At 44.7% G+C, this 25429-nt stretch overlaps 1 protein-coding gene across 4 annotated transcripts in view; it reads right to left on the bottom strand.

The window, feature by feature from the left end:
• The window catches only part of DNAJB6 (DnaJ heat shock protein family (Hsp40) member B6), a 72675-nt gene that overhangs the window by 6751 nt on the left and 40495 nt on the right, over nucleotides 1-25429 (bottom strand). Inside the window, exons 9-10 of one of the 4 annotated variants that reach the window (XM_062506471.1) lie at nucleotides 17731-17937; nucleotides 7691-9314 (exon numbers count right to left, since the gene is read on the bottom strand). In XM_062506471.1, the coding sequence (XP_062362455.1) occupies nucleotides 9232-9314; nucleotides 17731-17937 (290 nt within the window). In that variant the 3' untranslated portion in view covers nucleotides 7691-9231. Of the gene's footprint in view, nucleotides 1-7690; nucleotides 9315-15444; nucleotides 17938-25429 lie in introns of those variants that run through there. The other 3 variants (XM_062506481.1, XM_062506489.1, XM_062506461.1) reach the window with 3 other exon arrangements.

The following is a 25429-nucleotide window of genomic DNA, read 5'->3' as shown; positions in this document are numbered from 1 at the left end:
ATTTTCTGCATTGGCATTAGTAAGGAGAGGGCCCACTTCTGTTGTGGCTGGGGGAGAGCTGGCCCAGGATGGCCAAGGCCAACCAGTTGGCAGCAAAGATTGCTGGAAAAGAGCAAGAATGGAAAAAAAGAAAAAAAAAAGAAAAGGAAAAAAAAAAAAAAGCAGGAACAGCCTCACAGATCCCCCCAGACATGTTTGGGTAATGTCTTGCACAGCTCTTAGGGGAAGAGGTTCTCCTTCCCTGCAGTTACACTGGCCTATTTCTTTTTTCTATCAGTATTGTGGGATTTTAATAATAAATCTTCAGTGCTGACCATCATCTCTACCATGAGCGAAGTGACAGCAGGTGCTCAGGTCAGCTTTCCCCTTTCTCCTCCTTCCACCGCCTCCAGCATCCACAGCACATCCTTCCCTGCCAGCCTGCTTAACTTCACACCAACACAACTGCTTCCTGCATAGGCACCAGGCCCTTAAAACAACAACAGATTTTTTCCTTATCATATTTTTTAAAACTTTAATGAAAGCTGAGGTTAAAAAAATATTTAATTTCTCTGCAGCACTAGACAAACAGCCTTCATGCTCCAAAGGTAAAAGCCTTATTTCAGGAAAGCAAGCATGCTGATGGCAAAACACAGACCACTATCAATTGCTGCTCCCATAAATCACATTTATTTTCTAAATAATAGGAAGATTCATTGTTTTCTGCCAAGAAGTGTCACCTGGTAATAGGAGCCAGTCAAAGCAACAGTAATTTTCACGCCATAAAAACAGTATCAAGACTGTTCACTGAGTAGGATGAATGCTATTGATCAGGGGGAGAGAAAAACCTATAAAAACAGGAGACAAAAGCAAAGAAATTAAGTAATGATGTATCGGGTGTGTAATGAAAGGTCTGTTAACATTTCCATTATTCAGCTTCCCTCCCTGGATGCCTCCTCTAAAGCATTTATGACCCCACTGGGAAACCTTCTCCTCAAACCAGGGCTGTAAGGGGTTAAGAGTGTGAGACCAGCACTTTGAGAAGGGCAGTTCAAACCATTGTACAAAAATGAAGGGAAAGGTCCTGCCCTGGCCTCTGTTTATTGACACAGCAAAAGGCCCAGAGCATTTCACTGAATTGACTTTTTCTGCTGCAAAAAGACACAGGGCTAAAGGGACAGGGACTGCAGGAGAGCTGTGGTCAGGAGGAGGCACAGGGCTGGGGGAGAGGAGACACCTGTGCTCACCCCAAATCTGTCCCCTGTATGAGGGGCTGGAAACTACAGGCCCCTTCTACTGAGTCCACTAGTAATCAAAACAAATAGCACAAGAAAAGCTGAACATACACATCCTTATTCTCAATATTTACCTAAACTTCTACTGAAAAAAAATACTTTTCCACAATGACCAGATACTTGCAGACTGCCCAGCTGAGAGGCTGCTTGCTTGTGCAGCCTTGGCAAATCCATGGGCTGGAAGCAAAGCACCTGGCTGAAGGTCTCACCAGAACAGAGGTGGAGAGGGACCAAGACCCATTGGTTTCCACCACTTCCATCATCCACATCCCACAGACACGATTTCATACTCAGACTTCTGCAACGTCCTGAAGGAATGTCCTTTGTCCTTGTGAGTGACCACCAAGAGCACAGCCAGCAGGGACAGAAATACAAAGCCTACCTTGACACTTCTGCCTGTGTGCAGGCATCTGTCACTCTCTGGATTAAACCAAGAACAGGGCGTGTTCTGTAACCTCCTGGCTTTCCAAATCATACCTCCATAGTCTCACTTCTCAGCAGCAACAGGATGGCATCATCACCCCCTTCTAGTCAATGCCAACAGAAGGTAGTCCTAAAATACAGGCCGTCTCAGAACCTTTCCCCTCTGCCAAGAGAGAGTCTCATCCTGATGACTGGAGTTTCTGAGCACATATCACCCTTTCTAGTTAGAGACCCCTGACTTTTCTGGGTGGAAAATAGATTCTGAGGCAGCTCATTGTTAGCAACTTAAAAAAACACATTCTAAATGACAGACCAGAACCTATCTGCTAACTAACCTAGGAAAAACTTACTAATTCCTGCATGAACCAGCAGCTGTTTCATAATTGGGCTGGTGGAAACACCTATAGCTCTCTACGTTTGTCAGCTGACACATCACAATAAAACATGATATGAGGTGACTCATTACCATCATGTTCTATCACATCCATCTCATAATGCAACCTCAGACTTGCATTACATGAGCTGAATAATATTTTCCTAAGAAATCATGATAGAAAAATCTGTGGTTCCAAGGCAAGTAATTTTGCTGATTAAAGAAAATGTCACCACCAAACTTGAATCCTGCTGAGAAAAATAGGGGCTCAGGTGCATCCAAACACCTCCTCCCTGTAGACCCCAACAGGGCTGTCTGCTGGAGCAGAGGCACAGCAGGCAGGGGTCACCCATCACCTGAGTCTGTGTCTGCACTCAGGGCAAAAACATATTGGACAAAAAAACATATTGGACAAAATCACATTTACAGCGGAGCTGCATTTGACCCAGAGCTGCAGAGCCAGACAGACTCCGGGCTTTGCCGGGTCCTGACACAACCTCCTGGGGGCTCAGATCAATGAGCTGGTTTTGCCTTTGCACTTCAACTATCACTGTTTGCTGTCCTGCCCCCTCCCATCTCTCTGGATGTTCCCATCACTGACATTTCCTCATGACTACTTCCCCAGACATTTAAGATTTCCCAGCTGACGTGGATGACCCAAAAACCCAGTAAGGGAACACTTGCATGCAGCTGTCCCTGCACAAAAGATGCTGACAGGAACAGGGAAACTCACAGCCCAGATTGCTACAGATGGGAAATATTATATTGAACAAGGAGGGGTTGGCAGTGGAAAAGAGCAGTGATGCAGAAATTGGGGACACGACGAGCGACACCACCCAGGACTCCTGGCACTGACTGCAGGGATGTGTCACACCAGCAGCCTTCCCAAGGTCACTGGCCCCATCTCCCATGCTGGTAGGGATCCTTCAGCCAGTGCCAGCTTTCTGTGGGAGCAGGCAGCCCGGCAGTGGCCACAGACCCCCAGCCCAGGTGCTGGTGGCTGAGCAGAGTCACGGACAGTGAACGCTTGGAGGAGCAATGAGTGGCGGCAGGAGCTGAGCCTGAGTCAGGAGGAGCAGGTCCCAAATGCTGCCAAGGAATGTCCCATGACGTGATTTCAGCTGAGGGGGAGGGAAGGTGTGTGGGCCCACACTCTGGAGATACCATCACTGCCATGAGCTCATGCATTCGCACCCAGAGCCTGTGAGAGCCTGGTGAGACTGAGGGCAGCAGAGCCAGGCCCCAGGTCTGCCCTTCCTGCATCCCATGGCACACATCTCTTTCTGTCAGTGGAGTATTAGCCAGAGCTGAGCCACTGTTTAACCATCTTCCACCATTCTGAGAGGGTGATCCAAGGTAGGAAAGGCTTTCTGGGAGGAATGGCTCAATGTACTGAACCTCTTGAGCCATTAAAGAGTTAACCAAAGGCTGGCATGAGTGAGATGTGTGAAATCACAAGTGCTATGGAAAAGGTGAGTGAGGACATGGTGGGCAGTATCTCATGCTGGGATAGAGGAGGGGAGAAAGCCAAAGGAAGATGTCGGAGAATTTTAAAACACAGCACCCATCTCATTACCCAGTGGAGTCACATGAGGAGTGCCTTGTCATAGGACAGTGAGTATTGAGCAGCTTTCTAGGTTGACAAGTCAATGGGCAAAAAATACTGGGTAACAAAAAGGCCAGTTCTGGATCCAGGAGCCTCTGACCCCAAAGTGCCACAGCTGGGAAAACACTTTGGTGAGGTATAACACGCTTAGCCTGTTCGTGTGCTTTCCCCACGTTAGTCACTATCAAAGACAGGACAGTGGGCCAGGCAGCTGACAAATCCTTTTCATGGGTACAAAGCGTGACTCACAGCCCAGGGAAGGCTCCAGTGCTGGTACCTCCTCCCCTCGCGTCCCGCAGCGGTGAAACCCGTGGTGTCACAGCTCTGCCAGGATGGCAGGTTGTAACTTGTGTCTGCTGCCAGGATCGAGTCAACCAACTGTGGTGAATGTCCCCTCCAGGTACTGTGCAAGTGGTCCCTTAGTGCTCCAAAACCTCTCCTCAGTGCTCCTTGCCTTCCTTGGCTCTGAGTGTGCAGTCTGTTACAGAGGCTGCAAACCATCTCGTGGTCTGATGTAGCAATATGCAGTAGCACTGCTCATCTAATCACATTAAATCATCCAAAAATGCTACACATCTGAACTCAAAAAATCAGGCAGAAACACATATTTTATAGGTTCAACCCCATTACATTTAAGGGGTCTATGTGCATAAAAGCTTTGGTGTGATCCATGATTTTGCCATCTCGGCTTTCATCTCAAAAGCCTGGAAGTTTTGTTTTTTGAGTTAAAGGAAATTTTCCCAGCTGCAATCTCTTAACATTGAAATAATGTAAAAATAGCACCTGCCATATAATACTTAATTAAATTTCAACCACCAGCAGCCTAAAGAACAAGCAAATCGCTCAGCATTGACCAAAGGATGAGCACTTCCCAAACAAGGGATGGAAAATATTACATCTGCTCTTTCAGTAGCAAGGTGCATGTGTGTGCCAATGGAAACAGACACTGAGGAGATGCAATTAGACATCCAGCCAGTGCAGTGAGGTCCCATTCCCTCCTTGAAGACATCCTAGAAAATCCATTATTATTTCCAGGCAGATATTGAGGCGTTTTCCTGAAATCAAAGCATTCAGACTCATTATCAGAGCCAGTGTTTTTATCTCCCTCTCACATTCACTTCTTACTTTTTGGGCTGGTTTTGCAGTGACAACATGAGACCTTCAGCAAGAGGCAGGTTCCTGTCTATCTCAAGTCTGGGATACTTGAAACTGTAGTTCAAGATATGCCAAATGACATGGTCAGTCTCTTCTTGTCATGATGAGAGCAGCGAGGTAACCTACCCCATGCTTGGAAATGCCATCTCACGTCAGCTCAGCCACTTTGTGAGTGCTTCTCCCACTGTCAGGAGCCAACAGCTGATGGCTAAGAGGGCACCAACAAGGCACATAACAAATCTGACACTTCCTAACACCCCACCTAATCCTTTTTGGCTACAAGAGCTTGTGAAGAGACAAAGTGTGCTGACACAGGGCAGGTGAATCAATCATAGCTCCAAATAGGAACATTTACTGAGATCTCTGTGTGGCTGTAAGTGCCCTCTTTTAATTCTCATCAATGGGGAGGAGATTCACCTTGCCTGGAGTTTTTGGTGCAACAGGTAGCAACGAGAAAAGTTTTGCAAAGAGCGATAAAAAGTCTCTTAAGACCAGCTTCCCAATTGGAAAAAAGAGAATTAAATATAGTTAATCATGGGCAAACATGCCATGCCCACCCCCCTATCAGTGTGTGAGTTACAGGGCAGCAAGGTGTTCCCTGGGCAAGGAAATGTGAGAGAGCGAGAGCCCTAAAATGTGAGCTCAGCTTGGACATAAAAAAGCAGAACTGCACAAGATAACCAAGATCTGAAATGTAGGAAGGACTAACCTGTGCATACAGGGGATCCTGTGCAACTAGCACACAAAACAAATGGGAAAAAAATGGAAATTAATAGAATTCTTTATGGATAGAATAAATAAAACAATGACATTTGATAAGGTAACAGCTAATCCCACTACTTGATAGGCACCAGTTTGGTGGCACATGGTGGGGAACATTCCTGAAGAACAAGTGGGTATGAGCCACACATTTCAGATGTGGTTGGGAAAACAGGCAGCTTAGTACTTACCTGATGATTACTGCACATTTTCTAGATATTTGACTCACCACCTTTTCAGTGTGTTATTTCAAGAAAAGCATATTATTCATGAGATAGTTTGAAATTTGGGGAAAAGGAAAGTCTTGTAAAGGCCAAGCTGACAAAAGGAAACAGAGCTTTGTGTTACCTGTAAGAGCAGGATGTACAGGTCTGCAAGCTGCTCATGAAGGTGGCACCAGCACAGAGCAGAGATTGGGAAAAACTTGAAAAATACTTTTTTATCATTGTGACACCTATACACTCTGAGATCATTTATTTCAGATCCAAGTCTTGCCAGATCTTGGATCAAAGAATAGACAGCGCACATCTCTGAAAAGTGTGCAAAACCAACTGAATTTTAGCAATTTTCATAGTGCCAGCTTCCAAGTGAGGAGCAGAAACATTTATCTGACAGCATTGTGTTTGTTTGCAATTGTGTCCCCTCTCTCTCAAAATTGGGGTTTTTTTTCAGTGTATCTTTTTAAGGGATACCTTTCAGTGTATCCTTCCTGTTACTCAACTGTTATCTACCCTAGTAAATTTAGTTTCTTATGGGACACATTTTGGGTCTTGGAGCCCAGGAATCTGCTCCATGAAGAATCATTTTGCAATACATTTTATACATCACATCAGGCCCCATATTTAAAGTAGCTCTGTTTCTTTTCTCAGCTCTTCCACAGGAGTACTGTGGGATGGGCAGGAATCATTTCCCAACTTTCACAATACCTTTATTCACAACCACTTTTGGGCCAGCATCATTTGTTATCAGTTGTGGTGTCTCACACCCACCTGCATTTTTTCCTACCCCAACACATATTTAAGTACCCACATCATCAGGCAGCCTTCACCTGCGGCAGATGGATGGAATGGGATACAGAACCATGTGCCTGCTCCTGCAGACACAGCTCCAGCTCCAGGCTGTCCTGGAAGTGGCACAGCCACAGCAACACAGTGCTACAGGTACACTTGAGCAGTTCCCCTTCAGCTAAAATCCAGAAATAATTAGGCTGAGAAAGAAGGAATTAGGCTCAGTGGCCACGGGCCCACATCTCTTAATTTCTGGGCAAGCTCAGACAGATTCTAGGTGGTTATGGGAGAGATGACGCCCATGGTTCCCTCCTCTGGGGACTCTGTTTCCCAGGATTTTCTCCCCGTGGAAGGCTCAGGTGTAGGAGGCCACCTGCAAGCAGGGCAGCACCCTTCCTATGGACAAGGATGCCTTTGTTGAGACAGGCTTTTCCTCACTAATTTAGAGCCTGCCTGCAGGTCTCCTAATTAATGCTCTACCCACCTCCTAACACAGGGATTGAGTCATGGCACATAAATATACCAAATCCTTGTCTGCTCTAACTCTTCAAGGCACATTCCTGATCTGGAGCCACTCTGTCCCATTACATGAGGCTGCTCACAGCACAGGGACAGCCCTGGGGAGACCAGCCCTGTGCTGGGGTCACCTCTCCCTTCCTCCACCTCTGCTGCTTTTCCAAAGCATGCACCATGTCCCCAACAAATAATGAGCAGTAACAGCTTTAAACTAACATCTGTAAGGGGGCCATTTTCCCTGGACTATGGAAAGCAACCTAACCAGGATGCAATTCAGTGTTGTGCATTATCCAGGATGAATATTCCTTGCATGGCAAATGTGCAAGCTCTGCTTGAAGTATACTCTCCTCATAGTGATGTTTCCAGCCAGAAAAAAACCTCAATTTCCAGTATCAGCCATTTGACACAGGGACTGTATTGACTTGCTGATGGATTTAACAAAAGGAATTACCTGGAATGCTTGTGGGTGCTGTTGTGAATGAGGACGCTCCCCGCTGCTCTTACAGCCTGAACTTTAATGGAAATGAACCACAGACAACTGATGCCAGTCTACAGTACTGTGCAAGAGGACAAAGCATACAGGCAGATTTTCTTTATTTTTAAATACTAGTAACACTACACAAAAGAAAAAAAAAAAAGGTGGTACTTAAGTGACAGAAAACCGGTACTCAGTCCTTATTTGATCTTAACCATAATTTACAGACCCTAAGAGAGTTCCTAAATGGTTATTGTGTGTTATGTGGTGCCTGCAGAGGGTTACATTGGGTAATTGAAGCTCAACCATTCAGATACCAGAGACACCAGAATTTGTTATATCAAACCATGCTAGAATGCAGACCTGGCTGTTCTGTTCAGCTCCTCTCTTACACCATTATGTGCATTCCTACATCTTTGAAACATTAGGATGAGTGAGTTTCTCCAGGAACTGTGGACTTTCAATATTGCCAGGTTTAAGACTGTTACATCAACAACATATTGGCAAGACGAAGACAAAAGAAACAAACAAAACCATAAGCTGCTAACTCCTACCTGGAGGTTAAAAAAAGGAGACAACACACTGACAAGAAACATGCAGGTAAATGCTTAAGGCAACAGAGGGGCTCTGTACACACTAAAAGGTTAAGAGAAGCAATGTGTCATGCACATGAGACAAGTATGGGAAGCAAGGAAGTAATCTTGACAGGAAATATGTATTTCTTTTAGATCTAAGACATCTTTTCAAGCTAAAAAAAAAAATTGTCCTGCAATAAAACCAATGCAAAATGCTTTCATACATAAAGGTATACGTTCTTTGCAGAAACAATGGATGCTGAAAAAATGTTTGTTATCTAAAACCTACTCAGAAGAAACAAAGAGCAGTTTTAAAGTAGCACTTGGATCATTTGTCTCTAGGTTCTGAAAATAAACTTTTAAAATAAGGAATGATTTCACTAAATGATTCATCAGGAGTCAACCAAGCCTAAAGAAATCAGTAGGAGTGCTTACAGGAGACCATCATTACACTACATTTCTTAAAAGCAGAGGATATAACTTCAAGATACAATTTAATATCAGGGAACGTTTTAATAGCAGTGGCAGAATTGCCCAGCCTGGGGAAAAACAACAACAACAACAACCAAAAAAAAAAAAAAAAAATAAAACCACCATAAAAACCACTTCTTAATCTTGCATAAATTACCCTGTAAGAGCTCATGTCTCAGTCCCATTCCCAATGACATGAGTGAACAGGACTCTTCTTTCAACAGGCCTGGTGTTGATGCCAGTGACCAAACAAGCAGGCATTTGCCTTTTATATCCTACAAGACAAATAACACTAGAGTTGTCTTAGTCCCAAGGAAGGAAGAGGTAAGAACTTCTGTAACTTTCCAATTTTCAAACATAACACACTTCTAACCACGACCAGCCTTGTCTGAATTCCCTAACCTGAACGGGCAAGAAAGCCACTCTGTGAAACTAAGAGGAATAACATAGTGCAATTTTAGTACAGTTTTAAACATGAGTCACTTCCTTGGTAGCAGTGTGAACAATCAAAAAATATACACAAGAGAGGTGTGCTTGAAGGTAACATGAAGTTGTTGTCATTATTGTAAAGGAATTGGCATAGCAGGGAAGTCCATTTTAGTAACTCGCTTTGGTTGCCTTCTTCTTCTTCAGTTCCTCTCTCTGCTTCTGCTTCCTCCTCTTGCTGCCTTCTTTGTATCCTGAGGAAACATGGCTTGTAAAACACTTTTCACAGCATTCACAGACTTTTCTCTCTAGCAAAAGCACATGTTCTCTGAATGGTTTAAAGAACATTAAAGAAAAGGTCTGGCTTCCTAATGTGTTTGGTTTTTGGTCTTTTTTTTTTAATTGTCATTTCCACTATATCCCCCATTCTATTATATCCCTTACATAGGATAGAAAGAAAATACTACCAATCTTTGAAGTTTGAAAAGATCTGGAGAACTTTCAAAATACTTCAAAGCCATTCAGGAAAAGCTTCAAAATTAGAGCACATGCAAAACCAGAATAATTTTCAAAAAGGAAGCAATAAATAAGATTTATGCAGCAGGAACAATTTAAGTACTGGCATTTCCTGCTCTTAGTAGTCAGTTACCACAAAATTTGCATTTCCATTTTAAGACTAGGGAATGCCAAGAATCCTGAGTAAATAAGAAGGTGCTCAGTGTTTACCAATATTTATTTTATATGCTGGTCATCAGCCTGCTCATGCTTAACTATGCACCACAGTTTATATTCAACTGCAGCCCCAATGGTGCATGAAAGCATTGAGTTCAAGCAACAATTATTTGCTGCAGGTTCAGTAGGCACAAGCTTCCAGCCATGTGATCATCATTCCAATAGTATATTACCCCCACAGAGATGTGTGAAAACCAGTTCTTGCTCAGCATGACAGCTTTTCCTCCAAACTTGCAGCAAAATCCAACTTGCTGGCAGACTTGCACGGGCAGTGAACTGTGTGAACCACCACATCTACCCAGGTGCACTCAGAAATCTAAACTGAGAGCCGGTAAACATTTCCCTCAAACAATCATTGTGTGATGTTTTGAGACAGCTGGAGGGATCTTTCAGCTCAGTGGTGCTCTGTCACTGGAGATCAGCACAGTCCAGTGACCAGGACCAGCACAGAGCAGAGCACAGCAGCCCCTGCAATCCAGTGAGAGGCAGGGCTGGGAGTTAGAGGAATGGCCCTGGAAAGGCACAGCTCTGCCTGTATGGAAATCTTTTTATCCTGTGTTCTGTCAGCAGGCAGGCAGAGATGGCCCCAAAGAAGAAGTTTAACCTGTGTACCTGGTTCTCCATCAATTTATGAACAGCAAAATTAGGAGAGGAAAAGGAACAGGTGGGAGGCCAGGGGAATACAAAGCCACTCTGTGTCTGCAGTTTGCTCCTCACCAGAGTTCCTCTAAGCACAGTTACAAATGTGCCCATGGCAGATCTGAAGTTCTTCAGTTTAAGTTTAAGACTTGAGGAGAGCCATGAGGTAAGTCTCTTCAGCTATAATTTGAGACATTATCAAAGGTTAGAGGAAACACACTCACTTGTAGCAACGGGAAACTGTTCTAGGTTATCACTCTAGCTCCTGTGCTGTACCCACAGCATGACTTCATCTTTTGTAATTATCTGAGTCAAGAGGTAGGATATTTATTTACAAATTCTGCCATGAGCAATCAGCCTGCACAAAGTTAAGAGTGGAAACCAGTTTTCTTGTTTAAGGAAGAGGGAAACTGGCAGTGCTTAGCAGAATTGCAGATGAAACTGGGTTTTCCCTGCACTCTGTCACCCCCTGAGCTAAACTCCTGTCCCTGGAGTCACTGCATTAACATCTCCTCACTAAACTCCAGCCAGGAAGTTTCCTCCCACGTCAGCCCCTTGGTCACCTGTACATCATCCAAAAAAAGGATCCTTTTGCATTCAATTCACTGAGTAAGGCACCCATCCCTGAAGGGCTCAGGCATCTCCCTGCTTTCCCACAAAGCTCAAAGGAGGCAGAAGAGATGTGCTGACTCCTGAGAATCAGTCATCTGGGGGGTGTTATTCAAAGGATTCCTCCCTTTACTGGAGGGAAAAACAGCTTCATCTCAGCTGATCAGAACTAGCTCATGTAATAACTATGAAACAATAACAACATATTTGGGAAAGGATCATTAAACCCTAGCAGCTATTAGATTAATATTTTTTTTATTTTTCATTCTCAAAACAGTGCCAGTTTTTCTAAAATGTTTCCACATTCAGGCATGATAGCATTTGATGCTGCTATTTTATATCATTATACCTTTTTTTTTTCTTGTAATAGTTCATTTTCTTCAAATGCTTGAGATTTTGAAAGCAATTCTTGCAACTGCTTCTTAAAAATATTGAGTCAATGTAAATTATGACTTGAAGTGAATGCCACATGATTTATTGCCTTATAAATGAAACCACTTGAAAGTTAAAATATTGTGGTATGAAGATATTTAGGCATTTGACAATATGGTCTCCTACCAGCCCCTGGAATGATAAGGCTGAAAAGTGGAAATCTTTCAAGTGTTATCACTGACACACAGAAAGAGATTGCCCAAAGTAGGAGATAACAGACAAACACAGAGTATCCCTCAAGAGAAAACTGCCAGGTCTTTTCTGTTTTGAGCCTGCTGTGATAAATAATTTCACTGTCTGCCATTTCCTTTTCTACCCCCACCTAAGAAGAAAGGATAGGTCAAACTTTGCCAGTCTGTTGCTCCAGCAATGCTATGCTGGGTGATAACAGCCAAAAACCTGATCCAAACAAGTGAAGCAGCTCCTAACATAAATAAGAATTGCACACTGAAGATGTAACCCTTCGGTGCATATTTCACTCAAATACTTCAACCAGCACTAATTAAAAGTGTATTTAGCTGCCTTGGTTACAAGACTAGCCCTAAAGTCATGAGACAACAAAATGTGAATTAGAAAGCAGCAGCCCCATGACTGATGAATCTGCAGTGAGCCTGTGTCCTGGCGAGTCGCCAGCATCCCAAAGTGTCCATAGAAACTTCCCATAGTAAGTGCACTGGCTTCAGCCAAACAGTGCTGGCCTTGGAGAAGGCTGTTCAAATCTCCACCCTTAGCAGCAATCTTTAGCCACCCAAACTCTAGAAATGCCCCACAGGGCACAGGGAGAACAGGTTGCCAAGAGCTTCCCCAAGCTGTGACGTTTGGAAAACAGATTCACCCAAATGCAGATAGAAATCAACCTAAGTTAGTATTTCTTGCTTTTGTCAGCTGCCAGGAGCAGAGATGGGTGAAGCAAGAATCCACACCATTTGGAATTACACCTGCTTTACTTGGATAATTCTTGTCAAAAACAAACAGCATCAGCTAATCCACTCTTTCCATGTCATCCCCTTCTTTTCTACTTCTAGAAGAGCCATAAGGAGCACAGAAGCTATTCCAGCTTTCATAAAGCTGAAAACAACATCCAGAAACACTCTAGGTGCAACTCCTTCAACCATCACTCAGCAAGGACCCAAGCAAACCGGGAAGCTTCTCTGCTGTGTCCCAGATTGATTTTCCTTCTGGCTTTCTACTTCCCTGCCATCTGCACCTGCCAGAGTCACGGGTTTGTTCAGTCCCTGGCTGTGAAACCCATGGCATTCCTGGGTGGCAGCTGCAAGGGAGGTGTGCACATCATGCAGCCGATCCAAAGGCACAAGTGTCCCAGGGAAGACACTCCTACCCAACACATTTCTGGTATCCTACTTTTTCCTGCCCCGCCTGACATCTGCCTGCTCTACCAGGATTCAGAGAGCGGCCACGGGTCTGCTCCACCTTCCTTCTGCCAGCACAGAGGAGCGGAGGAGTGAGCAGAAGGAAACAAGGTGATCAGTCACAGCTGGCAATTAAAACGCAGCACTGCTGCTGCTTGACCCACATCAGTGAGCCACAAAGGCCATGATTCTTGTAGAAGATCTGCTAAGGTGAAGAATTTGGAGGAGCCTCCTTCCACTTTCAGAGTGAAACACTGAATTTGGGGGTGGGAACAGAAAGTACACACTTTCTGCTCAAGACTCAAAGAAAATGTTCTCCAAGATCTACCAACTTTTTGCTAAGATTGTGGCCTTCCTTCAAAGCATGGAAACATGGCCCCAGAGCTTAACACCAGCCACAGAGCTTGAAAGGGCAGTGAGGCACTTTCAAGCTAGGGTCTGTAGTGCTCTTTCTAATTTTCTGCTCTTAGAAACGTCTCTCCAGTCAAAACAATAAACTGCTATTTCAAAGGCAGCTGGCTTACTTCTGAGTTGAAGCCACCCTCTATTATTTTAGGCTGATCACACTCACATATGCCATTGTAAAAATTCACCCCAGATCACAGCTTCAGTATAATTTAATGCATGACTCAATTTGCAATTACAACTTTATACTTTCACATCCCCTCCCCTCAGCCTGAGCCACTGCCCAGCACACAGCACAACCTGACCTACTAATTCCTTCTCCTCATCCACATTTCCTGCCTGTGTCATGGAGCATCGTGAAGAGGGAGCCTTTAGTCAAGACCTGGGGTGACAAAACATCCCACCCTGTCTAGGTATGCTGTTCCACTATTCAATTATCCACACTGTTACATCCAAGGGGTGAGTTCTCCGGTTTCACTGGCCAACCCAGTGATGTAATCCCAACTTTGATGTTTTAGGGGATTGAAAAGCTTTGGCAACTTGCAGGGGCCTTCCTTCATGCTTGCTCACCATGCCATCCTCTTTACCAATTCTGCCTAGAATTGCCACAAGAACACACCAAGCCAGATACCACCTGCTTGCCTCCTGTTAATTAGGTTAACACCAGCACTGAATAGATTTCCAAGGTTTTACTCCCAAATGGCAAGCAAAAGCTTGCAAGGCTATGGCAGCCGTGGAAGCCCTTCCACACACAGCCCAGCTGTCTTTGATGGATAACAGGATGATTTCATACCAACAGCCAAAACACCATGCACGAAGGCAGCTCTGGGCTAAGCCTGGGGACAGCCAGCCAGCCTTCCAAATCCACCAGCCAGCCTTCCTTCCAAATTCACCAGCCAGCTTCCTTCCAAATCCACCAGCCAGCCTTCCTTCCAAATTCACCAGCCAGCCTCCTTCCAAATCCACCAGCCAGCCTTCCTTCCAAATCCTCCAGCCAGCTTCCTTCCAAATCCACCAGCCAGCCTTCCTTCCAAATCCACCAGCCAGCTTCCTTCCAAATCCACTAGCCAGCTTCCTTCCAAATCCACCAGCCAGCCTTCCTTCCAAATTCACCAGCCAGCCTCCTTCCAAATCCACCAGCCAGCCTTCCTTCCAAATCCTCCAGCCAGCTTCCTTCCAAATCCACCAGCCAGCCTTCCTTCCAAATCCACCAGCCAGCTTCCTTCCAAATCCACTAGCCAGCTTCCTTCCAAATCCACCAGCCAGCTTCCTTCCAAATCCACCAGCCAGCCTTCCTTCCAAATCCACCAGCCAGCTTCCTTCCAAATCCACCAGCCAGCCTTCCTTCCAAATCCACCAGCCAGCCTTCCCAGCCCCTGCTCCACACGGGTACAGCTGTTACCCCATCCCACTTGTGCAGTTACAGCTGGGGGATGTGGAGCAAAGGGAGGGGGAACTCCATCTCCACATCTCCAGCATTCTTCATGTATTAGATTTCCACAAAAAACATTGGCTTTGCTTTCCTTTGTCTTTCCATTACATGCCCAAAACGAAGTTCGTGATGGAATTATAAAGTAATTAGTTTGGATAACAAAGCATATGACCGTTACTAGTTAGTAAAGTGTAATTCAGGAAACTGAATATTGGTAAAAAGAACAGAGACTGAATCAAAGATAAAATGAAGTACAAACAGCTCAACTTTCCAGCAGAGGAATGCATGCTAGGAAAGGATCAAGATTAGTTATGTTAGTTCTTTTAGGGTGGTTTCCTTTTCACAGATGCTAGCAGATGAAAATGCAGCAAAAAATTAATTATTAATGTTGTAAGTTGTAGGTTAATGCAAGCTATTTCTTTGAAAAGGAAGAGCAAACCTTGCAATATTATCTTCCAAATAATGAAATTTATATCATATTTTTTACTATTTTAACAATTAAACATTTCAATCATTCTTGATGGATAAAGGTCAAAACTCTCAAATCCAAAGCAGTAGTTTTTAAGGGGTAGTTACCACTAGCTCTGGCATTAAGAGCTGCCATCCCCAGGTCTCTGCTGGCATTAACACCACTTTGACACAGCTCGGATCCCACCACTCAGCCATGTATCACACTATCAGGGAGCACAGCACTTGCAGTATCTGAATTCTTATTTCAAAAATTCCTTGTTGGGAGTTAGAGAACTGTTTGAGATATACAGTGACTTCAGAGCACAAGAGGTGAAGTTTTATTCTAAAAAGCCATTATGAAACCAGGAACAGTTTCCAGAGCAATTTCCACTAAAACACAAAGTGTCCATGATGATAGCTGGAGAATTAAATTAAACTCTCTCTTTTTTTTTTTTTTTTTAAATATCCACTGTGATGACTGGCAATCCTGACTAAGTATAGGATTCATCTCACCTCTGGATTTTGCCAGTCTAAAGGAACTGGCCAGCCTTTCCTCTTGGGCACTAGAGAGATGCCACTTCCAGAGGGATTCCCACCACATAGTCAAGATGAAACCTATCCCCTTCTCCTTCATTTAAATTTCCTTCTGACTTACAAATCAAAGTTCAAACAGTCCCATTCTTAGAGCTGGGAAAAGAAGACCACTTCACTGCAGGTGAATCATTAATGACTGAGGGTTTGCTTGAGATGCTCCAATTGGGACAACATCTAAAACTGCTGTGTGGTCCTGCTGTCAAGGGCCCTATGGTGGTGGTGACAAAAACATCTGATTCAAGGTGGAACAGCACCTGGTTTGAGGTCAGTGAACCTGACTGTTTCCCAGTGAACTGAGAGGGCTTTGGAGCAAGGCAGAAACGATTCTGTCCCGATGCTGGCCCGTGTGAGCATGGCAGTGATCGATGAGAAGCCAAGCAAGTAAAGTGGTCTCTGTAATCACAGAGCTGTGCTGGTGAAGCTGCTTGCAGGGCAAGGCAGTCAGCAGAGGTGAACACCCATGAAGGGGAATGGCACTACTGGCCAGGGCTCGTGCACAAACTCCCCAGGGAGGGATTAAGACACTCACGTAGGTTTTTATGACTGACTCGACCAGTCCTTCAGCAGCCCTGTCCACCAGAGGAACAGCAGGCAAAATATTTAAAGCAACAGTAAAATCTTCGTCTTACTGCAATCAAGTTTTCACCCTGAGTCTTTTTTGGCAACTCACAATCTACTGGTAGAAGAGAGCATTTTTTGATTGCACTAATACTTCTGGAAATTAACTTTAATTGAAAACTAGTGCATCTTGGAGCATAAACAAATTCACAGCAAAAAATCCTAAGCAATCTAAAAAATTGCTCCAAAAATTGCATGGTGCATGTCAAATTCAGCTGCTCCTTGGAATCCATTGCAAAATACTATGATTGCAGAGATCCTTGTGTGTCCAAAGACAGAGCCAAGGTTTTGTTTTGCCAGCCACAGACACAGGAGACCAAACCTGTCTCTCTCTCTTGTGTGGGAGGCTTCAGGACATCAGCTCAGAGGTTACATTCAAGCCTCAGTAACTTTTTGGGGTGTTGTTTTTTTTTCCTTTTGTTTTTTAAAGAAAAGATTCAATTTGGTCATCTGTAAAGACACAAAGCTTCCAGCAACTTATTAGGAAGACATTAATCTAAATTATTCTATTTTTTCAATCTGTCATGCATCATAGTATCTTTGGGTCTTCCATACAAAAGACAGCGTTAAGTTTAAAGGCTCATAAACACAGTGGAAGCTGGTAGAGCTCTGGGAGTACAGTGCATGTTTTTTGTGTTCTGTGTTTACCCTCAGAAGCCTCATAGACTCACACTCCCCAGCACTTCACACTACTTCACTGATTTCACACTATTGAGAAGGGTCCTTGGTTTGGGCATCCAAGTAGAAAGGCATCTTTCACGTATCAGAAAAACCTGTCCTTGCAGTCCTGGATGATCTTTGACCACAGGCTCCAATTAAATCAAGTAGTTTTGAGGACCTTGTTGTCCAAGGTGGCCTCTGGAATACATTGCCAAAAAATTACAGACTGGAAATATATCAAAGGACTAATTACTTCCAAAAATAACCTGGACAATTGCCACGTTGCCACACTTGCCTGAACGTTCTCAGCCTCCTCTATTAGGATTTAGTTGCCTAAAATTGCAGCTTCCAGAAATAGCATCAACTTGCTGAACTTCTCCTTGGACAAGGAAGCCAAGCACAATTTAAGTAAATGAATGTGCAAAGTATTGTGATGAGTTAACCTCTAAAATGCCTTCACTTTTAACAACAAAGAGCAGAGGCACTTCAGCAGTACAACAGTATTTGCCCCGGATCCTTAAATATCCCAGAGCGTTAGTGAATCTAGGCTAAATGGAAGATCAGAGCTAAAGTAAGATGAAGGCAAACAAGCTGTGATTTATTATCCACCAGGGAGCTAACATTAAGTCAACACACAGCACCAACTTCTTGCTTGGCTTTTTGAGTTTGGTTTTTGACTATGTGATGGGTCCTTCTCTGCACATTTCTCACCAACACGCTTGTGCACACCTGATAAATAAAAAGGGGCCTCGAAGCTGCTCGGAACCCGGCTTCTATCTGGTTCTTCCACCTCATCACTACTGTAATGGCAGGCAAAGCGGGGGGAGCTGGCAGACTTGGGAGGCTTCAGCAGGCGAAGGCTGGTGGGCTGGGAGGGCAGCGCGTGTTGTCCTCTCCGTCTGCACTCCTCCGCAAAGGCTTCTTCGTCTGCCTCCCCTGAAAAAGGCAAAAAACACCAGAAAAGTAAGCTGCACTCAGAATGTATCCATTTAGCCTGGAAAAAAAGCTCTCAGAAATGGGCTGGGTGTTAGGGTGTCACAAAACTAATGTCTTGGTCATAGTTGGTCACAGATAATCTTGTGTATCTGCAGACTGGGGAGTGTCTGGAGCAGAAAGCTCCATCAGTGGTCGGTCACTACACTGAAGCCATCCAAAACAGTGCACTAGATATGATGACTCAGGGGCCACTGTTCCCTTTTGCCCAAAATGCAGGGTGAGGGAGCTGAGCACAGGGCCCTGGACAGGATTTCTGTCCTGTGCAGAGCATGTCATCACATCCCACCTCACCTGGGCTGTCCTGCTCAAGGTAAAGGGAAAGAAGAGATAAATACCCAAACTGGCTACAGGGATGGTGGGACAAGAATTAAGCCAACATGGGTTCAGAGGGGCCGGATGTTGGACACCACAGCTGGAAGGATGGTGGAGATGTGTGATGGAACACATGAAAAGAAGAAATCATGTTGAAGCTATGAGAGGTAAACACAGCCCAGAGGCAAGGCAGGCACACACAGCGCAGGCCAATGAACACAGCGGAAATAAAACCCAATGTTTGCAAAAACTGGTATGAAAGATGAGGTACTCCTGTCATACTCATGCTGTTTTGCAGATGACACTTTCCTTTGCTGCAGAAACTGTAACAGTACCACTGCTGCAAAGCAGAGAAATCACCTACCATAACATACACAAAACTCAGCAAAACCACACAGTGAAAAACAAAGAGATCCCAAAAAGTCAACAAAGGATGTTCAACAGGGAAAATAAGGGAGGCAGGAGGGAAAGGGATCAAAGGTGTGTACCACATTTGTATCTTAAAGGCTTTTTAAAGTTTCATTAGTTCAATTACTTAAGTACTTCTAATAGTGCTGATGAAATATGGCTTAATTTTATTTTCATCAAAAGTGGTGTGTCATATTCTGGAAGTTTTTCCTGGGATGTGCCTGGCATCAGCTGCTCAGGGAGGGATGTGTGCTCTCAGTTAATGCATGTGCTCTTAGCTCATGGCTGGAAAATGCTTTGAAGATGAAAAGGGCACCACATATGCAACACGGGACAGAGCAGGAACACCCACTTCATGTGTGCCCCACACCACCACTTCCAGACACAACGGGCTGCATTGTCTTTACCTTGTAATCATACATGGGGAGATGCTTCTGAGGGCATGAGGAAAAGGAGGCAAGGTGTGTTTAAAAAGTCATTTCACCATGCAGTGAGGCACCCGAGGCCCTGCAGCAGAGGAGGACTCCAGGATGTGCCTTGCATAGTCTGCCTGAGCGTCCTGGGCTGTGCTTGGCTGTGAGCAGAGAACACTCCTTCCCCACTGGTTAAATGCCCATCCCCACCTCCACACTACTGCTTTTGTACCCTGGCATCCCCTCCACTTCCAAAGGCACAAGCAAACACCACAAAAACACAAGTGATGGTAAGACAAGGATTTCTGCATTCAGTCTCTGCCTGGCCTGCATCACGGCAGTGTAAAACCCTGGGTGTATGGTTCCCCTTGCAGTAGGAGAGGGCTGCCAGGACAGCGCCAGGACTTCAGCTACAAGAGGAAGAGGAACAAGGAAAAGCTCAGGGAAGGCCAGATGCAGAATTCTCATCATTACCCATAAGAGGCTACAGGATTTTACACACTGTACAAACAGCACTGAAGCAGGTAGCAGGCTGATGATACCAGGTCTTTGAAGGTAAGGCTATAAAATGCCAAGACTGAGAAAAAAAATCACATGGAACCAATTTACATCAGCTGCACACACAAAAACAAGTCAAGAGAGTTCTCTTCCTAACAAATTACAGTGCACCAGAAATAGGAGATCCATCCTCTTCCATGGAAACACAAAGTGCATGGATTTCTTTTTTCACATGCAAAGTCTCCCTTAATGTATGTTTAAAATTTACATTCACAAATAGATGCAGGAATGGGAAATATGCTGAAGCCATTCTTGAGGCTCTGGGTGTGTTCGTGCATCACAGAGACATCCCAACCAGGCACACTGACACAACTCCTCAGTTGTACACACACCTTTGGAATCATAGAACACTTCAGCTGGAAGGAACCTTTAAAGCTCATCTGGTCCAACCTTCCTATAATAAGCAGGGACATCTTCCACTAGATCAGAGTGTCTCAGAGCCCCATCCAACCTGACCTTGAATGTTTCCAGGGATGAGACACGTCCCAGTTCCCTGGACAATTTGTGCCAGCGTTTCACCACCCTCATTGTAAACATTTAATCATTGTGTCTAAGCCAAGCCTCCTTCAGTTTAAAACCATTACCCCTTGTCCTCTCACTACAGGCCCTACTAAAAGGTCTGTGTCCATCTTTCTTATCGGCTCTCTTTAAGTATTTGAAAGCATTAAATCCATCTTGATCATGAAACAGAGTCCTTCAGTCTTCCGTATCCCCAAAGCAAAGGCAAATTTTAGTTCGACAAGTAGATTCCAAAAAATTGCCCAAACTTTTCCCCCTTATGAGTTGTGGGAGTGCAGGATGGCACTACAAATCAGTTAAATGCTGTAACATCATGTCAGCTGTGATTTAAACTCTGAATCAACTCCAGTGCTATGCATGGCATGAACTGTCAGATCTTCCTCTGATCATCCACCTTTAGCACACCTGGCACAGCAAAACTGAAGTGTGATTTGCATCAACTGTTCTCTCCTGCTCTACATATTTGAAACATTCGAGCCAGACTGTACAACTGCAAATAGAAAACTTGAATAGAATTTACTCTGGGAGAAGTCAGCCACAAACGACATCACCACCAAAAAATTCTGCTAGAGCTTTGTCAGCAGTGATGTTTGTCCTAGAAATGGCTTTTAGGAAAGCAGCTAATATTGGGGGTGGGGGCTGGGTGTGGAATACCTGAATTCTTAACAGGAATATCCAACCAAGGAGCACCTTCCAGGAGTGCTCAGGATATGCTTTAAGCAGCCCTAGGTTCCCCCAACACCTCCTCCTTGCTGACCCCTGTGCCCCATGCCAGCACACCCACGTGAGAGCCTGGGCAGCCGTGCTGTGACCCCAGGCAGGGGCTGACCCAGGTTAAAAATAACTCTTTTTGCCAGCTTAATTTTAACCCAGCTCAGGGCCTGCAGCCAGCTCATTGTGCAGCCACCCCAGCTGGGGCAGGGAAGGAGGAAATTATCGAGGACAGCCGGAATCAGCATCCAGGTTACGGTGTTAAGCAAAAATATCTTATTCTACTAATGCAAATAATAATTAAAAACCTAGCAGTTATTTCACTTGCACAACCAGTTTGGAGAAGTTAGTTTCTAAGGGTAAATTCTGAAAATTACAGATTTGGCATTAACACTAACATTTAAAAACAATAATTAAGATTTGGTTTTCTGGTGCGCCAGGTTCTCCGAAATGAACAGCAGCTTCCAAGGAAGGAAAAAAAAAAAAAAAAAAAAAAGAAAGAAAAAAAAGGGAAAAAAAAAAATAAACACGAACTGTAGCATCCAAAAAGCAAGAAGACCTGAAAAATAACTTGTCATGGCAGGGGAGAACAGGGCTCCCTGGCGCTGTGCAGAGCCAGCAGAGGGCAATATTGGCTGTGGCCAGGTGTGCCAGAGGAACAGCCGCGGTTTTACACGGCTGGGACTCGGTGCGGGCTTAGGGCAGCCACCAGCTACACCCAAGGGTCTGATCCTGGAAAATGAAGATAACTCACAGGAATAACATGCACCGGCAGAGATATGCCAGGTGAGCTGGGACAGGTAAGTCTCGGAGCACTTCACACCAAAGCAGTCCTGCACGGGTTAGCATTGTTATTTAGTGTTATGTTTAAGTAATACCCATGTATGTCCAGGAATTGAACTGAAATCCTAGCAGGAATCAGCAGTAATTAATGGCAAGGCAGTAATGACAGAACTATGCCGAGCAAACCAGGGTAAACATCCTGAGGAGATGAAGCTGCTGATTTGCATCTTCCAGCTCACTCCCCTGCTGTGCTCTTACACACCTCACCAAAGAAATACACCTACAATCAGGGTTTCCCCCTGTGTTATGAAGTAAAAAGCAGGTGCAGCAGTTTGCTCAGTCAAAGGAACACTTCCCTGAGGCCACACACCAGGGAGCCCCTGGTCCCTCAAGCAGCAGCAGGAGATGCACCTGGTGAGGGACACCCGGCTGCATCTAATGACACAAGAGCCCCGAGCTAAGCTCCTGCCACCCACTTATTCAACGATGCTTGCAGGAAGTTCCTCCGTTCAAATCTTCTTTGGAGGATGCCCTGCGAAGTGTCTTTCTAATACTTTAAGACTCTAAAGTTAAGGGACGGTGTAAACTCAGAGCAAGGCATTATACTGCTGCTTCAGCTGGGAAGGCTGAGGTTCACCTGAGCTGCTCCTGATGCACACTGCCATCACAAAGAGTGCAGAAAGCAGAAGGGGGGAAGTTTGCTTGAATTTTTCCCCCTTCCTATTGCAAGGGTCTGGAATTTAGCCTGTGCTTACAGAAGACACGGTGGAGTTTCTGATGACTCAACTACATCCGCTGCTGCCGCAGAGAGCTGCGCTGCAACGGAAGGAGCAACCAAAAATGAAAGAAGTAAATCCCCACTTTAAAAACATTTATCTGAAATGAATTGCACTATGATCTTTGTAACCTGTTGATAAGATTTTTCTATGGATAAACTTTTGCATTATTACAGCAGCTCTGGTATTAATATTTACCATGGCAGAAGCTACCAGGGCTCTTCCTAGACTGAAGTCCAACCGTTGCTGGGAAATCTTATATTTTACAGGAACCAGTTCAATCTGAGAACTCATCTAAGAGATCTGTCTACAGGCCTGGATTACCTGGGGCTGAAAAAATCCTGGAGATTAACTGGATCTTTAGTTACTTCTCATGAATGCTTCATATCTAATGTATGATAGCACAGAGAAGACAGCAGGAGGCCAACTGACTCTACCAAAATACAGAAATGGTCTAATTTGGGGGACCACACCTTGAAAGTTGTTTTCTGGAAGTTGCTAAATCATCAGTTTCTTTTAATTCCTGTTGGAAACGACGGATGCTCATTATAAAACACCCAGCCCAGGGTATTTTCCAAAACCATGTGCACACAACACACCCCTCACCTCTCCTGAAACTGTAGACAACGTGCTCAGCCAAGAATATACTCCCTCACCATTACTAGAGGCTATGTTGAGCAAGTTCTTCTGATTAATTGTTCTTAAACTTGTTTCTAAATGCCAGGAAGCATTAACAATGTGACGCTTAGCAGGAGTTATAAAACCCTTTTTCAGCCTGAGCTCTTGGGTTTGTCAGATTCAATAGAACCCAAAATTTGCATCGAGTCCTCTGTGGAAAACAAATCTGAGTTTGACAGTGACAGCCTTTAAACATCTCTCACTTGATATTTGATGTGATGCTTACAAGAAAAAGCAGCCATTTTAAAATGCTCTGATTAAAAAGATGCACATAGTTTTGAAAGCTGAAAGAGCCTGAAATCAGTCAGAAACTATCTGGGGAATGCTGGAGCAGCTGCCCCATCTGCACCGTCACTTTCGTAAACTGTAAAGGGAGTTTATTTCAACAGTGACGTTTAGCAGCCAAAGCACAGGACAAACGATGAGGGTTTGAGTCAGCCCATACAGATCAGTGTCTTTCACCAATTATTGGCAATCTTTTTCCTTCCAGAGCAAATGCACTCGGTGTTACAGAGAACACGAGGTGATTCAGGCTTTCCTAGTGTCTGTCTGAGACTCCTGTCCTGCAAAATTCAAGCAAATATTTATTCAAAGCAGTGCCTGGAGTGCTCAGCCGGGTAGAAACTGAAGATGCCAACAGCTCCCAATCCATGCCCTGCAGAAACCTGCTGCCAGGGTCCCACACCCTCCTCTCCCTATCTCACATCCTGCACCGGCTCTGACAGCTCAGCTCTCTCAGCACCGATGGCATTGCACTCGGATGTGGGTTGTGTCTCCCTGCTTCAACCCAAAAACTCAAGTTTATAATTAGGGGATTCGGGTTGGCCTTTCCCAGGCCAGGACTAGCACTACTATCTCTCCTGCCATGCAAGCCAGGCATTTCATGCAAGGGGGGGAAGAAAAATCCAGAAGTGGCAGGAGATGGCAGGGGAGGTGGTGGCAAGGTCCCGGGAAGCGATGGAAAAAGCAAGGGTGTGGGATTTGGGAAAAGGGACAGGCTGATGGAGTGCTATTTCTGTCCTGAGAGAGGCCTGGCTGCAGCACATCCAGGAAAGGGCAGGGCTCAATGCTTTCTGCTCAATGCACAGAGCAACCCTCTGCCCTTTCTGGCTTTAAAAGCTGGCAATGGACTCACTCCTTTTATTTTTGCCTTCGTATTCATCTGCTCCAGTGCCAGCTCACACTGTTCCTGCCCAGCTGTACCCCTGCAGCACAGACCAGAGCAGGGAAAGCCCCACGCTGGGTTTGCTCACCCCACCCTGCAGCAGCTCCCTCAGAAAGTTCAAACTTTGGATTTTCCTTTTTCTTTTCTAAGGTGGATTTTACCTACCACCCCCATCCACATCCAAGAACCCCATTATATCCTGCATTCAGCTCAGCATGTACCAACACGAATCTTGCCTTCCCAGCACATTACAAGCTACTCAACGCAACATTTCACCACAAAGATTCCTCAGTCTGCAACAAACTGGTAAAACAAAGTGAGTTTTCAGCACAACCAACCACAACAGCACTGCTTTGAAAGGAAATGTGATAATGCTGTTCCCCGTGGTGGCTATCAGGGATCAATGGCTACAGCCACTCCTGGTGGATCAGATCGAGCTCTGGAGCCTGGCCTAAAGAAATGGAACTGCTGGGACAGCCTGAAGTTACCTCTTCCCTGCCAAAACTTCCTCATCAAAACCTTTTAAAGCCCAGTGAATTGGTCCTACATTGTTTCTGAAGCATGAGAGAAGGCACAGGCTGAGCACATCCAGGTTTCTGCAGCTATTTTCCTTCTGTTAAAGCACACCAGGGCATCCATATGGATAATGCCAGTTGCTCTCATCTTAAAGATCTGGGATGTTGGAAATGCAAATGGCAGGAGGTAACATGAATCCTCACGTTTCCAGCAAGCAGAGAGATGACCCAATTTGCATGCTGCAGCTCAAAGGAATTTTATTAATTTTAAAAGACTTTATCAAGCAGGGCCTTTTATTCATTACTGCATGGATTTTGAAAGGAAGCAAAGAATGAGGAATGAGCTTCACAGCTTGACATATATAAATATAAATTAGCAAGATTTCAAGCTCAGAGCTTGACCAAATGGACCTGTTTTTTAAATAGCCATCAAGATTACTTTAAAGATTATATTTTCTACACTTTTCAGGGTTCTGTCAGAGTCTACCCCATTTTCCTGCAAGTCTCATTGCACAGCTCTACATTGAAGTGACCAGATCCCTTTAACAACCTGTACCATGGGCTCCTACTCTTGGGGCTTCTCTCTCCAGCACA

Source organism: Cinclus cinclus, chromosome 1, assembly GCF_963662255.1.
Source record: "Cinclus cinclus chromosome 1, bCinCin1.1, whole genome shotgun sequence".
Lineage (NCBI taxonomy): Eukaryota > Metazoa > Chordata > Aves > Passeriformes > Cinclidae > Cinclus > Cinclus cinclus.
The sequence above is the reverse complement of the archived record's forward strand: the minus strand, read 5'-3'. Positions and strand labels throughout refer to the sequence as shown.